Raw genomic sequence first — 16970 nt, forward strand, 5'->3', positions numbered from 1 at the left:
AAGCCCATGTGGTACTCCCTTTTGTCTCCATTAAAAAAAACCTTCAAATCAGACATCATGCTGTACCTGTTTACCTCAAACCAAAGGCAAAATAATAAGACCAAAATAAGAGTCAGTGCCTGATGAAGGCTGACTCCTGGAAAGCTTCTACAAAGCCAGACCGAGGACATGGACACAAGGTACTAGATGCTGTGTATCAAAAATCAGAACATGAATATGTTGTTTCTTCTTCTAGTCTACACAGCAAGCACCACCACCAGAGTTTTCCTGCACAGAGCAATACTTTTTGGGAAAAAAGAGAGCTAAAAGAAAAAATAACCATTGTTATAATACATATTTAAACCAGTTTTGTGGTTTTTATTGACTTAAGCCTAAGGGATTTCATTATTGGTCAGAAGAAAATACACAAATTTCTATCATAGACACCAGAGTCATTGGCGGCTATTTACAATTACCATTGGATTCAGACTATAAAATGCACATTTTAGCTTATCTGCATACGATCTGTTCACTATCTGCACACCATCGAGCCTCCATTTCTCTATATAAGAAATAGGTTCAGCTTGAGGTAAAGTGGAGAAAGTCATGATGTTATAAGACATGTTGCAAGAGAGAAGCCTGTAGAGCTAAGGTAAAAAAGACAGAATAAAGTCCGACTGAAGAAACTGAAACAACAGCACATGAGGAGGAAGCAACAAAAGGTGCAGCGTTCCAATTTTTTCCACAGAAGTGACACAGTTAAAAAAGCGAGGCTTGGGCTGAAATAACACAGAGTGCTGAATACTCTTTCCCCTGTGACATTCACTGTGGTTCAATAAAGAAAAGAGAGAGAAAGAAAACAAATGGTTTTAAATCAAACATCATATAAAAATCTAGAAGCCATATGAAAAATAAGAAAAAGAAACATCTTGTGAGCCCAAAATGAGAAACACTCCAATGATTGAAAAACATCCATGTTGTCCAGCATCGATGATAAAGTGCCAAAAAATTAGACTGTAAGTGATGATATCCAGCATTCTTTAATGAATGATTAAAGATGTGAGTAAATTAACCAAGACAGCCAGGTCTTCTTTATTTGTTTGTATTTTTGATGTGAGGGACTTCTAAGTTTGTTTTGTAGCATAAAAGTAAATTCAGGTGTGAAAATAGTGATAAATCACAGATTTGTGCAAGCACACTGTTTGTGAATGAGGCCCACTGCCTTCACTACATGTGAACTGATAACGCTTAAGTGTGTAGCCAAGCCTCAGAGGCTCACTCTGAAGAGGAAACTGCACCAAATCACAAAAAAACACTGAAAGTGTCATTTCTACTGTCATTCTAAAACCCGCGATTGAAAAACTAGTGTATATATTTGATAAGTGAGTGATCTGAAGATAATAAACGCATCATCAACCGGCACAACAAGTTGGCTCTGATTGTGGTTAAACACACACGCACACACTACACGCCACCGCCTTCCAGCACTTAACTTGCTATAATTATTACAACACCATCTTATACAAAACCAAATTAAAATTTTCCCATTTATCTGAGAACTGCTGCTGTTGCCAATTATAATCCGCTCTAAAAAGATTCTCCATACAGGAAGTCTTCTGTTGGCTAACAGGAGGGGAAAAAAAGAAAGAAAAAAAAACCTGTGAAATCTTTGAGCCATTTTTATTTAGTTGCTAAGTAAAGTATACTAGCAGCTGCTTCCAAAATTGCCATATTTTCTGCCAGTAATTAATTAAGAGCAGTCATTTGTGTGGGAGAAGAAGACAGCACATATTGGTGTCACTGTTCACTGCGTACACCTGTTCTTGTATCACAGGATGGTGGGTTGTGGCTAAATAGAGTCCAATTTGGCTTTCGTTTTGATTTTTCAGAGGTCACCAGCCAAACAGTCTGACAGAGAGTCGCTACCCCCCACAAGTCTGCCTGTATTCGCCTTGCACTCATTTGACTAAAATCGCCTGGGATATATTCCCTAACCGACGCTAGAAGCTGCAGTCGAAAGCGCGCAGAGGCAGCTTGTGGCACGGATCATTACGCTGCCACCCCGGTTAGAGTGGTTTCCATGGCGTTCCCTGAAGCCTATCAAGGCATGATGCAGCAAAATGCAAAACACCTTGAGCTCATGATGAGAGCTGCAGCAGCCTCACAGCACACAGGGACAGAGGGGATTCTCTGATCTTTCTCTTAAGATTTTAAATGAGGGCTAGCAGGTCTGCGACATTATGACGCGCTTAAAACACGCACTTGCGCACACACACAAACCACTTCACCTTACAAAAACACAAATACACACTCGGGGACTCCAGGGACACAAAAATGCCTCCAATTAGACGCGCCACAGAGCAACCGGGATGGTACTTGGAGCAAACACACACATGCGCGGCTGCTCAGAAACAGTACAGTAGCACACGTGCACAGAAAGACCTGCAGGAGGCTCTCGTTTAAGAGTCAGTGATGTGGAAAGGAAACATCTGGATGAGAAGGAACATGATTACAGAAAGAAACAAATGACACAAAGACACACCCCCTACACAAAAATAACAACACAAATGTCACTGTGCACACACACTTACACAAGCATTAAATGCTTCAAACCCTCATTTCTTAAAAGCTTTTTTAAAGTGACAGTAACTTTTCTGTCATGTGCCATATGCTCTTTTAAAAGTCCTCACTTTTCTCTCACCTCTTCTCCTCTCTTTCTACTTTCCCAAATGATACTCTGACTGTATATGCAGCTGTGTGTGTGTGTGTGTGTGTGTGTGTGTGTGTGTGTGTGTGTGTGTGTGTGTGTGTGTGTGTCTCTCTCTCTCTGGGTTATCCTGAGGTCAGCAGAGTCTATTGTTCAGCTTCTGACAAACGCCACTCTGTCACGACTCAGGGCTGCAGGGCGACAAACCCTGTTTGATGGAGGAAGGAGAAAAGAGGATAAATGGTAGAAACGGAGTGATGTAAAACGGCAGACACCAGAGGAGGCTTCAACAGGAGACGTAATCAAACTCAGATTTTTTTCCTTCCAATCACCAAGTCAAGGTAATCAAACTCAGACTCATACACCCTCTATAATACACACATACAATGAATGATTAAGGCTGTGAAGGGGTATTTCTCACACACACACACACACACACCAACCCAAGCTCCCATCTGCTTCACATCACGGCTTTGTCTTGTCCCCTGTCTTGGAGGTTGCTCTTCTCTATTCGTGCTCTATTCAGCCACATTACAGTACACAGTACCTGAGAGAATCCTTGTTCTTTATTCAGCTGAATCAGTAACACAAATCATAACTGTGCAGAACTCTGAGGCTTCAAAGCAAAAAATGGAAATTTGCAAACAAATCTTTCCAGCTTCTTTGTGATGCAGAGATCATAATTCTGGAAACTTGTCTGGACACTGCAATAACTTCTGCTACTATAGTACTGCTACTACAGAGGTGTAGTACTGTATGAGGGGCATTTTTAAGGTGACTCCAAACATTCTATGCATAGAGATTGGTTCACTTACGTGCTTTTGCAGGATGCTTTGTCAAGTCTGAGCTTTGCAGTGAGTGATGGCACCAAGGTCGTGTCAGCTTGGAATTGGAGACACAGGCTTTCAACTTATAAGTCAAAGCCTGGTCTTTTGGAGTGGACAGATTTAGAATTAGAAAGAGAATTTACAAGCCAGACTGGGTCTAATGAAAAGATACTATCAATTTCTTTAAGAGACTAAAAGTCAGGACATCTTGGTCTCGACGACTGCATTGATTTTTTTTTTTCTAATCTATGTCTTGCAACTCTCCCAACTTTATTCAAGCGAAGCCCTGAATAACTGGAGCACTCTATTCAAGTGAAGCACTCTGTATGCATGTGATATTCTACGCTATTTTTTGCATTTAAGCAATTATTAACAAGTGTGACATTACTGCCTTTTTTATAGAGCAGATAAAGGCAGCTGATCAACTATTGAGCCCAAAGCTGAGATACCATTTAAAGCGCTACAGTAATTATATCAGCATGTACTGCACGTGTCTGCGCCCTTCCCCTTCTTTGTTATCCTGCACTTTTCTTCTCTCTTATAAACTCTGCATACCCTCCTTGCTCCCCAAAATCCTATCTACAAAATCCATACATGTGAGATCAAATGTTTGTTTTTTTTATTATTTATTTTTTAATCTCACCATGTCTAAAATCTGGTGCCATTCCTGTTTCTTTGCGCTGCAAAGGGGCCGTCAAGGCATGTCGAGTGTTCCTGTGCACGTGCATGTTGTCATGTCTGTGTATGTGAGCGTGTGTGTGTGAGTCTCCCAACGGTGAGTGCACTCTTTGGGGACGCTGTGCTGCTCTAATGGTCTGATGTACAAATCTACAAAGACCTCGGCTGCTATGAAATGAGCAGAAGCACAGAGACATGCGTACTCTCTTCTGGGCAACAGGGAAATAGACTGCTGTTCTGACTGACAGCCTAAAGTGTATGTATGTGTAAGCGTGCGTGTGTGTGTGTGTGTGTGTGTGTGTGTGTGTGTGTGTGTGTGTGTGTGTGTGTGTGTGTGTGTGTGTGTGTGTGTGTGTGTGTGTGTGTATTAAACAGAAAGGGATAGGTAGTGATGACTGCAGGTATGCATGAAGCTCAAATAATTGAAGTAGGAGCGCTGATCTCCTGCCTCTAACAGAGATGCCCTGAGGCCATTAGTGTTCATGTTCTCTCTAATGCAAACATACACAAGTACACAATGAATCAAGCGTGTGTACGTTGTAAATAATAAAGCAGAGCCACTCAATAGAGCCTGACCCCGCCTCCCTGGAGTGACTGTAGAGATGAGAATGTGCTGTACTGAATGGATATTGACGTGCCACGCGCTCCTTTATGAAATTCAACCTCTGTCAATCTGTCAAGTTCAGTCCACGGCGATAACTGACTGAAAATGTCGTCTCTAACACCATATGTTGTCAGCGGCGATAAAAAGCTCCAGGAGCTGTTTATTTTAGAGGCAGGCTGTACTTCCAGTGATTACAGTGTCTGACCTCTCACCAAGCTGTTGAGCTGCTATCAATTGTGGCTGTTCCAGCTCGACCACGGATGACAGTTACTGCTTTTTATTTTCAGCAGTCTAGGCCACACTTACAGGACAGTGGTCAGGGACATGCAGATAATGGATCTGTCAAGTAGGTTGGGCATGCAGCTGGTTGTCTGACACTTTCCTCGGCCCTTGCAGGCTTTGCGGATTAGCAAAAAGAATTTGAGTGTTGGTCGTGCCACAGCATGAATGTGACAGAAAGGTTTTACGAATGTGACAATATCTTAACTTTTCATGCCTGTTCTTGTGTCTGTGTGTGTGTGTCTGTGTACGTGTGTGAGTGCAGGGCACACACTTTCATCAACAGCAGTCCTGACATGAACAGGTTGTTGGTCATATCCTCAGTCTACACCCACGTCTCACTTCATTAAGTCTTTCTGTCTCTACCAGTCCTTTTTCTCCCTCGTTCTTGTCTGTTGAGCACAATGCTTGAATCAAAGAAAGAAAGGGGAGAATAGAAAATAGGTACCTCATTTATTCTGCTGAATTTATGAAGAGAAAGACAACATTTTTAGAAATATGACTGACAGCTATGAACTTCTGCCTTCAGATCCTCTACAGGCTGCCTAATGGAAAGAGAAGAGAAGAGAGGGGGTGACAGGAAATGAAGGGAAGCGACAGAACAGGAAATGTAAAGGAAGAGGTGGGAAAATAAGAACAAAGTGGTGGAAGACATGAACGAAAACACCATTTGCGAGAGTTCATTCACATGTTCTCTTGTGTCAGTTAACTAGGTTAAGTGTTAAACACTTTATTGACTTAAATTGATCTTTTTTCTCCTTCAAATTTCCTGACAACAACCCTCGACTCATCTGTGTCATTAACAGGCCCAGTCTCCTTCTCTCTGTGGCTATAATCAGTGGCATCTGTGTGCATTCAATAGCTACATAGTGTTCAAAACTATGCTTAACACCTTTTCTATTTCCAAAACCAACCAAGTGATCAATGTGATGCTTAATGTCAAAAAAACAGCCCTGAGAAAAAGCAAATACATGAATAAAGATCTGGTATTTCCATGTTTCCTTGCTCACGCTCTCTTTTTCACACCCTGCACGATTTGCAACATTTTACCTCTTTGGTTTGTCCCTGTTTTTATCAAATTCCATGATCTTCTATTTCTTCCCTGTCTCAATAACAAATAACTGAAATATGCTTTTATATAGAAAAAGGCATTTACCCAGAAAATGTTTATTGTAGAAATCACCGTTTTCAACAGAAACACACAAACACACACGCACACACACACAACCATGCATGCATAGCTGTTATGGCCAAAGACTGATCAGTGAAACCTAACTATACCCTTACTATTTCTAAAAACGCCCACGGGAGCACTTCACACTGACAGCTGTAACAAGGTACTGTGCCTAAATTTATTTGATTGTGTGTGTGTGTGTGTGTGTGTGTGTGTGTGTGTGTGTGTGTGTGTGTGTGTGTGTGTGTGCGCAGTTGTGACAAAGGATGCCAAAGGATACAACCCTGTAAAGAGAATCTAATTAAAACTCTATACAACCACGAGGGACAGAGGGCTCCCTCCCTCCCTCTCGCTTTCATTTAACCATGGTGAACACTTCAAGTGAAGGACTGTTAGACAGTAGAGTCAATCCTCCGGCCTCCAAGGAGAAGAGATAGAGAGAGAGGCATACAGCAATAAAGTGATTCAGCGATAAAGGCCACGACAGAGACGGGAACACACAGAGAGGCTAAAATCCATCAAACTTTGCAGTTCTTCTGACTGAAGCCTGTTTCCGGAGAAATGAACAAAGAGCTGCTTGTCATTCACAACAGTGAACAACACACAATAAGTGCATGCTGTTTTTACAAGTAAAAGCACATTCAAAGCTTGCAGACTCAATGAAATGACTGGATCAACCACAAAGATCTAACTCTTTTAGTTTTTGACAGTCAAGTTTTTTGACAGGAAGCAAAAAGCTCAGAATAACAAGAAAGCATAGTACAGTAGAGTATACAACACAACTAACACTTCTCATGTTTCAAGGAAACACACACATGAACATCAACCAAGGGGAGGAAAAAGCATTTAAAGTAGGAAGATCATGGATAGGGAGGTATGGGAACCCGTACACATTACATGTCATCTAAAGACCCAAAGCCAATGCATGTTTCTTTAAAGTCACTCACCAGACACTTTATTAGGTACACCTCACTAGTACTGGGTTCGACCTTGTTCTGCCGTAACTGTTCCTGACATAGACTCAACAAGTTGCTGGAACCTTTGGTCTTTGGAGATTTTGGTCCATATTGACATAACAGCATCACACAGTTGCTTCAGATTAGTTGGCTGCACATCCATGATGTGAATCTCCTGTTTCACTACATCCCAAAGATGCTCTACTGGACTGATCTGAAACACTATCTGGTGAGTGTGGAGGCCATTTCTGTACAGTGAACGTATTGTTATGTTCAAGAAACCAGTTTGAGTTGACATGGAGCGTGATTCTGCTGGAAGCAGCCATCGGACGATGGGTATACTGTGGTCATAAGGCATAAGGGGTCCTCAACAGTACTCAGGCTGTGGTGTTTAAATGATCTAGTTGGTACTAAGGGGCCAAAGTGTGCCAAAAAGATTTCACCCACGCCACCAGCCAGAACTGTTGAAACAAGGCAAAATGGATCCATATTTTCACGTTGTTTACATCAAGATATGAACCTATTAAATGACAATCACAAGACAAATTGAGACTCATGAAATGAGCAAAAAATTTCTACTTTTCTGTTGTCCAGTATTGCTCATCCCACATTTAGCCTCACTTTCCTCAGTTCCTGTTATTAGCTACTGCAGTAACCAATCTGCTTCAAGGTTTGCATCTTGTGCATTCAGAGATGCTCTTCTGCATACATTGGTTGTAACAAGTGGTTATTTGAGTTATTGTTGCTTTCCTATCAGCTTGAAGCAGTCTGGCTGTCCTTCCTTAACTTCTGACATTAACCCAGAGAAATTCTGCTCAATTAATAGTTTAAGTCTTTTCTCTGTCAGTCCCAGTAGATCAGCAGTTCTTGAAATTCTGAGACCAGCCAATCTGGCACCAACATTCAAAGTCAGTTAACTCACGTTTCTTCACCGTTCTGATGCTCCATTTGTGCTTCAGCAGGTTATCTACACCATGACTACATGCCTAAATGCACTGAATTGGTGTTGTGGTTGGCTAAATAGATATTTGCATTAATGAGCGGTTGAACAACAAAGTGGCTGGTGAGTGTAGTACACACTGTATGACTTTATGTGACTGAGACAGATTTCCTTTCGGACCAAAAACTGGCAACACTCTAAATTTTCAAAGCTTTAAGTCCATCAAATATCTTATCAAATTATGCCTCACTTGCTTGTAGATATGGCAAAGGCCAAAACAGAGATCTATTATTGGTTCCTGATCTCTCTACAAGCTGGTTCCTCCCTACTAGATGTAAGACATTAAAAAATCACTCTGTGATGCCCAGTTTATTTGTTGTTGAGCTTCACCATGTGAGTGGTGATGCTTCTCTAATAAAACTCCTGCCGGCTGCATTATGGTAATTTTTGGTTGCTGGAATCTCTAATTTGAGATTTTAATAATCAAATCAATAATTCAAGCATCTCTACTTAATGATGAGCCAAGACCTCCAGCATTTTAGTTTGCAAATAATGTGTGCACAAGTATGTTGTTTCTGTGATGTGTCAGATATGTTTTTAATCATCTCTTTATGTCTTTTGCAGCTCATTTTCAGGTTTAGTAATTAGCCCGACACTCAAAACTGTCTTCTCTATCAATCAAAGGGAGTTATGTTCTGTAAAAGGGATTCAGATTTATCCACACAACAACCACAGAAGACCACAGAAAACCTAATGAAGCCCCACCCCAACAGAAAAATATTTGAGGGACAGAAATATGCTGGATGGTTTGACTGTAAACCAAACTAATGCTAATACTGAGCATAGTGTTTACCAGATGGGCTGTTTGCACTGTTATTAAATACCAATTTAACACTTTTTTTATTTATTTTTACCTGAGATGCTCAGGTAGACAGCAGGACTCGTCACAGTCTCGCCGGTCAGCTCGTTCACCGCCTCTACATGATAACGTCCGGCGTCCGTTGCAGCGGTTGCCAAGACAACCAGCTGATTGTCCAAAGTGATTGTTCTGCAAGGAACAAACAAGACACACAGAGAACAAGAGTTTAGAAAACACAACAATGCACTCCCAAAGCAAAACATGCCTCCTTCCAGCACTGCTCCGTCTCAGACGGGAACACTGCTCAAACTAAGACTCTGTCAAGAGAAGAGTATTTGGTACATGGATCATTTGGAATTCATAATGGGGGAGGGAAACATTGAATACAAGCATCAGAAAGGAAAGAGGATTCAGAGCTTAAATAAATCTCTCCTCCTGTCTCAGACTGATATGTAGCTCATTTTGTGTATCTTTCATTCTTTTTGCCACTCTCACTGTTTGTGTATTGTCTTCTGTTCCTCCTTCTTCATACTGATCCATCCTCATTTCCCCGCATAGCAGCGGCAATCAATATGCCACAAACATGGAACGTGCTGGTACACAAGCACACACGATCACAAGCACGCAAAATCTAAAAGCGTTCTTACTTGAGCATACAGAGACTCACAAAGAGATTTTGCGCTGCCGTTGACTTTCAGGAGATCATAATGGGAAGAACTGACTTTGGAGGGTGATGTTGTGGGAGAGATGCTAACAGAAAATATTTTTGTTGCACTCAGATTTCGAAGGCGTTTGAACTCGTCTGTCTGGCAACAGATGCCGCCAGGCAGGAAACACAGGATGATGTTTTTAGTGATGCTACTGGTGTTTTCAGCATGTCAGAGGATGGAAACTTCCCCCCAAACAAAAACATTCAGAGAGCCCGACAATGAAATGAAATCAATAAGATCAAAGCAAGAATAGAGCGCAGTAAGGTTAGATGACTGTCTGTTGTTATTAAACAGTCAGCTTGTTTCTGTAGAGCCTGTGCTGTACAAATACTTCACTGCATTTAAAAAACAGTAGAAAAACAAAAGAAGCTATAACTGTGAACACTGGTTGCTTGAATACTTTATGTATAAGAAGAAGGGCAGTGCTTACATGTGAAAATTAGCCTCTGTCTGTGTGCTTGTAAGATATGTGTATTTTTCTGTGGCCATTGTTCAGCAGTGCTGAACTGGCAGCAGTGAATGTGCCCAAAACTCAATCGGCACATTGCCAACTGGAACACAAAACAAAACATGCCACTTATGACAACCTAAATCGATACTATATGAGAGCCAAAGAGGGAAATAAACACAAATATAAGTGCCTCTCATAACTACCAAAAGCGCACCTCTTGAAACCTTCCATCTTCTTTCTCCAAACTGTAAACACAAAACCCAATTTTGAAACTAAATACATAAAACCACTCACTCCTCAGGCAAAATCAAACATAATCTCCCCCCAAACTGCTTTATCGTGCTCAAACATGTTTAAAGATCATACACACAGCGAGTGTTAAATAAAAACACTACAGAGCAGTTTTTGCAAACTACATCAAAAATGGGCATGTAGCACCAGAGAAAACCAAACTTCATAAAATAAATGCATTTCTACAAAAACCACACAAATTCTTTTTCTGTAAAATAAATTGAATATTGAAAACTGTTAAGCGCTACAAGCAATAAAATTCCAACATCTCCACCATCATGGGCAAGACCGAGGAGCTGTCAAAGGACATCAGGGACAATATTGATGTCCTTGTGCAAGTCTACAATATTTGTAGACTTGCACAAGGCTGGAATTAGCTACAAGAACATCATCGAGAAGCTTAGAGAAAGAAGGTGACAACTGCTGGTGCGATTATTCGGAAATGGAAGAAATTTAAAATCAATCACCTCACATGGAAGTGAGGATGATCATGAGGAAGTTGGTGGATCGACCCAAAACTACACAGGAGGAGCTTGTTAATGATCTGAAGGCAGTTGGCACAGTCACCAAGAACGCCATTGGTAACATGCAATGACATAATGGATTGAAATCTTGCAGCAGGGTCCCCCAGCTCAAGAAGGCACGTGTACAGCTCCTTCTTAAGTTTGCCAGTGAACATCTAAATGATTTAGAGAAGGCTTGGGAGAAAGTGCTAAGGGCAGATGAAACCAAAATGGAGCTCTTTGGCATCAACTCAACCCACTGTGTTTGGAGGGAGAGAAATCCTGAGTATGGCCCAAAGAACACCACCCCACAGTCAAGCACGGAGGTGGAAACGTTACACTTTTGTTTTTCTGCTAATGCTACAACACGACTTCACCAGCAAATGGTGAAGTTGTATCATAAAATGTTGGACATGAAACTCCTTCGCTCAGCCAGACCACTGAAGACCCATCTTCAGTGGTCTTCCAGCATGACAGTGACCCAAAACATGCAGCAAAAGTAACACAGGAGTGGCTAAAGAAGAAGCACATTGAGATCACGGAGTGGCCTAGCCAGTCTCCCGACTTCAATCCTATAGATAATCTGTGGAGAGAGCTACACCTCCGAGTCATTTCTGTGAGTTTCTGTAAAGATGAGTGAGCCAAAATCCCTCCTAACCTGTTGACCAACTACAAGGAACATCTTACCGCTATGCTTATTCCACTTAGTGACATGCAAATCAATTTATAACATTCATGTAATGTGTTTTTTTCTGGATTTGTGATTGATGTTCTTTCTCCCTCTCTCTCCCCATTAAAATGAAACTACCATAAAAATTAGAGGTTTTTCGTATCTTTGGAAGCAAGAAAACTTCCAAAATTCATCAGGGGATCACATAATGATTTCACCCACTGTATAATGCAAGTGAAATGCATATTAAAACACTCTGTAAATGTAACTCCAAGTCTACAAGTGATTCCTTCGGCACCAGCTTCACATCTCTGTGCTATATCAATCCAGAGGGCACACACACTGGCCTGATCTCTGATCCTGCCTTAAAGGATACTCCGTACACTTGCTTTATCTGCACCCAGGATCTGGTGAATGGTAGAAAGGCTCACATTGATTCTTTCAAAACTGACATGCTTTGAAAGCTTTGTTCTAAACGTCCATGCTGACATAAAAAAGCCCCCTGCCTCGTGCTATTGGGAAATCACAGATGTTACCTGTTTTTTCCACTGGGGGCCACATATAATTTTCTGTCCTGCTTCCCATTCCATGAACTCAAACGTGATCTATCACAATAACTAAATTTCATCTGAAATTACTCTTCTCAGCCGTGCTTTTCTCCTCCTTGTCCTCATCCAGCACCTCCTACACACAACGTTCCTCCTCTGCCTCTCAGATTGCTTCTATCACTGGTGGTACAGCGTCTGCCCTCAACTCTCTGTGCAGCCTGTTCACTCTGAACTCACATAAATAGGTTACATTACATCACATTACAGTTTTTCTCAAATGCTAAAACACATGTCACAAACGTTACCACCAGGTCCCCCAATGTCCAAACACAACACCCTTCTCTAAAGCTACATAAACACAACCACACCTTCCCACTGCAAAACTCAAACTCCCACACCAAGAGAGCAGCTCGAAGCTGTCAAAACTGTAAACACTATACACAGCATTACACACTACAGCAAAACAATTGAAAACACAATGCTCAATTTGTGAGAAGGTTCTTTGTTCCATAACTGCCAATGCATATTTTAGAAACTATACAGTAACGGATCGTCGTAGATCTCTGCAGAGGATTAGGCATTTAGATTTGTGAGTTTCATATGAGTAGTATAAATCTATAGAAAATCCTGCATGTACGTACACTACTGTAACACAACTCAATGCAAAAACAGAATCTATTGCACACAACAGTAATCTTGAAAACATGAACAGGGTGTGAAGTGTATTTACGTTATTCACACCACACACACACCACAATCACTGTGCAGCATCATGTCGCTGAGCTGTTGCTCGCATCTCGTCCGTAATGATGGTGCGAGGTTGTCTTGCTCTCCCTCCTGGACCTTCTCCTCTCCCATGTTGGCCTTCTCCTCTTCCTCGTTGGTCGCTCCTCTTCCTCCTCTCATTTGAACTCCTCTTCCTCATTGGCCTGCTCCTCTTCTTCCATGGCCAGCTCTTCTCCCTCCTCTGCATCAAATTCCTCTTCCCCTGACTCTGCCTTCATCCATTGTGTTTGTTTGGAATCTTCAGCATACTGTGCACTCTGAACTTGCTTTTACATGTGGGTACAGCATTAGCAACAAGTGTCTTCAATTTTGAGTCATTGTGTGTAGTGAATGACGCCAGGTGTGTTCCCTGTGTTCAAAGATTGGTGACTGTGGCAAGCATTTTGCATCACATGGGCTTTCATTTGAGAATATGAGCAGAGTTGTTTTGCAACATGTGTTTTAGCAAGGAAAAATGTGTTTAGATTTATGAGTACAGAGGGTTGTGTTTTGTGACTTGTGTCTTCATGTGACATGTGTTTATGGTACTGGAATATGGTGGCTACATTTAGTAAATGTGTTTAGACTACTGGTCATTTGGGTTACAGGATTGGCTTTTGTGTTTTAACATTTGAGAAAAACTGTAATAACTTTGCACAGTTGCACTCAAACAACAACAGGTGTGGCGTAATTGTGTTCAACTTCTTCCCCGTGAGGTTATCGGAGATCAGTTTCTACTGGTCAAATACAGCTGAACTGAGGAAGAAGGCAACTACAAAGTGGCTCAAGAACAACACAATTTGGTAGAATTACTTCCTTTTTTCTAAAAGAGCTTCAAAAACACCACATGGGGTTGGAAAGACTTGAGTTACATGTTCTGAACATTGTGTTTTCAACTTCTTGAAGTGTGTAATGACTGCACAGTAGGGTTATTATGACTGAGCAAGTTTTGAGTAAGTACTTTGGAAATTGGATTTTCGTTTTCAGAAAATAGCAAAAGGTTCAAGAGACGCATCTAAGCAATTGTGAAAAACTGAACATTTCTCGTCTCACACTGAGGAGTAATTGCCTAATTGACTCATCATTTGATGCTGTAAAAATCTGAAAAGTGTAACTTGATTTGCACAAGTTGATTGAAAGCACACTGTAGTGTCATTGCCAGCGAACTAAAAGAAGACTGAAGATGTTGCCGCTTGATAAGGAAACATTCAGCATCATTAATTCACTATGCTGCTACGTATTAAATAGCAGATGAAACACAAACAGTGTGATTATCAGGATTCACAGCTTAGTCCTCAATAACACAGGCGTAACAACCAGCTGGCAACCCTATGGCAACCACCAATCACTAGGGAAAAATGTGTATTCCCTGACCAGCTGGTTAGTGGTTGTTGGAGGCTTCTTGCTGTTGCTATGTGAACTCTGTTGGAAAGACCAAAAACCTCCTTGTGATTGCTTTGGGTGATTGCTTTGGTTACTAGCAAACCAGAAAGGAAGCCCATTCACCTTGAAAGTAAATGTTGTGCCTTACTACTGAAACCAACATGTTTCAAAAGACACACCTTCTACTTTGAAGATGAATGGTCTCTGTTCCCGGCATGCATTGAACTTATCACAGTTTTACTACTTCTCAGAGAGCAGATGTTGTGTTTGTGTTTCAGTTTCACAGCGACTACCAGCAACCACTAGCATAAATGTTGGGGAGTACTCATTTTTCTCTAGCAACTAGTGGTGGGGCCAGGGGGTTGCCAACCTGTCTCTAGGCCTGTGTGACTGGGGCCTTAAAGATGGCTGTGTTGATGCACTCATTAACATTTAAACATGGAGGTGCTGGTGTAGCTCACCAGGTTGAGCAGGCAACCCCATAAGCCATAAAGCTATTGCAGAGCCCTGGGATCAAATCTGCCCTAAGGCTATTTACTTTGTGCCTTTCCCAGCTTTCTTCCCTTCTGTCTTATCTCAAAAGGGACAGGGGGGGGGGGAGTTTCTTTATCGTATATCCAGTGATGAAGTACAAAGAAGTGCTTGAATGTGCAAGAAAGAAATATAGGAACTGCTAACTGAAATATTTATTGAAAGGAGTGGTGAGTCATGGGATCACATGGAGTTGTTCGACGATTCTCCGACAAACACACTCAAACCGAGGCAGAATTCCTCAGGTCTAAATTTATTCAGCGTGATTTCCCAGGAGAACAACTTCAAGAGCCAGAGCCTCAACCCCGACACTGACACTTTATTTGTGTGAGCGTATGTCAATGTGTGCCGGTTGGATTTTGTGTGCATATCACTCACTGAAAAAAAGGAGGCTTTAACCAAACCTTTCTTCTCTTCTTTCTCACTTATTTCAACGCAGGGATGAATTCTGCATCTTCACCTAGCTCCGTAATGTAATTTATAGCTGTTAAGCTCATTAAGTGCACTGACCCGCCCATTTCATCACATCTGTTTTACCCAGCACATGCTGATTAATAGACAGAGAGGGCTGGCTTCTACTCGCCTACAGTGTCTGAGGTAGGAGAGAGCCTGGGAGGTTCGAGGGAATCTAAATTCACCAATTTAACAAAGACAAAGACGCTCAGTGGGCGTCAGAGCTGAATTTAGACCAATTAAGATCTAAGCATTTGTTGAGTTAAAAGAATTTCTTTATGGAGTATCTTTTGTTTCCCATTCACAAATGCCATCATATGTACTATTTACATGTGAAGCTGTATGCCATGACATTGGCTGACGGCTTGTTCCATTTAATCCAAATTGGCAGGACTTCCATTTCTCATTACATCTCCGCATGGAAAATTCATATCATAAAAAGAAGAAAAAACGAAGTACAAAATGAAATGCCAATAAGACAGAAATTAGAGGACCATAATTCAAAAAAATAATAAAATGTCAGTGCTAGTTCCCAATACCTGGAGGGTGGCTACACAGCCTCATCTTAAGAGTGACAATACAGTCAGAAACATGCACCAGCATACAGATAGATATGTAGAAGTTTAGGAGTGACCTCTTATTCTGAATATATACGTTCAGATTTATTATGACATGTGACTTTCGGGTCTCTTTTAGGTCTGCATTTAATTAAACTGGACAAAATTGTTCGGGCTTTTAATTAAACACAAACCCAGTTGTAAAACTGTGCATGACTCTGCATGCTTATGTCTGTGAGAGAGAGAGTTTTTCCCAAGGCAGAAAAAATTAAATACAGCAATCAGCTACATCCCATCCCATCTTCTTTCCTTTCTGAATCACAGCATCCCATCATTTTTTTTCTCTTTGTACCCCCACTCCACACGCGCGCGCGCGCACACACACACACACACACACACACACACACACACACACACACACACACACACAATAAAACAAATAAATAACAACCTCTGTGACTCATTCCTTCAAATCCCATTTCCATTCTCACTCAGATTACAATCTGCACATTTCTCTCTTGGTTTCTTTCAATTTTCTTTGTATTTTATTTCTGGCTGTCTCTCTCTCTCACAGAGAGATTCCCCCCCCAATCACTTCATATAACTGTCCTGCTTTACCCTCCCCTCTCTCTCCTCTGACTTCTCTGAACCGAAGCGCCGTGCCAGATTGGTCTTTCATTTAAGTGTACTGCCCCAAGACTTAATAAACACTCATGGGTGACCGCAATGCAACACTGGCTGCTTTACACACACACACACACACACACACACACACACACACACACACACACACACACACACACACACACACACACACACGCATACACACCAAACTGTGAAAAGAGCTAATTAGCACACACGTCGCAGGCCAGGGGATGAGTGAGCGGGTGCGTGAATGTGTGTATTTTTGATCTGTGTGTGAGCATGTGTGCCAGGTCCATGGACTGAGTCGCCTGCCCTCCTCCTCTATCCCTGATAAGCAGCGTGCCACCTTCTTAAACCACAATGCTTCTGACACACAGCAGCCTTGTGTGGAGAAGTGTGGCAGCAGTGCAGAAGGAGGAGGACACTACACTGTAAACCGAGTCCAGACAGCAGGTAGGGT

At 41.6% G+C, this 16970-nt stretch overlaps 1 protein-coding gene across 2 annotated transcripts in view; it reads right to left on the reverse strand.

The window, feature by feature from the left end:
• Positions 1 to 16970, reverse strand: part of LOC146667769 (protein sidekick-1-like) — a 289559-nt gene that overhangs the window by 124447 nt on the left and 148142 nt on the right. For both annotated transcript variants that reach the window (XM_085409457.1, XM_085409456.1), the window contains exon 5: positions 9059 to 9192. In XM_085409457.1, the coding sequence (XP_085265583.1) occupies positions 9059 to 9192 (134 nt within the window). The remainder of the gene's footprint in view (positions 1 to 9058; positions 9193 to 16970) is intronic.

Source organism: Rhamphochromis longiceps, linkage group LG6 (assembly GCF_057381845.1).
Source record: "Rhamphochromis longiceps isolate RC_006_pf linkage group LG6, R_longiceps_female_GT1.1, whole genome shotgun sequence".
Lineage (NCBI taxonomy): Eukaryota > Metazoa > Chordata > Actinopteri > Cichliformes > Cichlidae > Rhamphochromis > Rhamphochromis longiceps.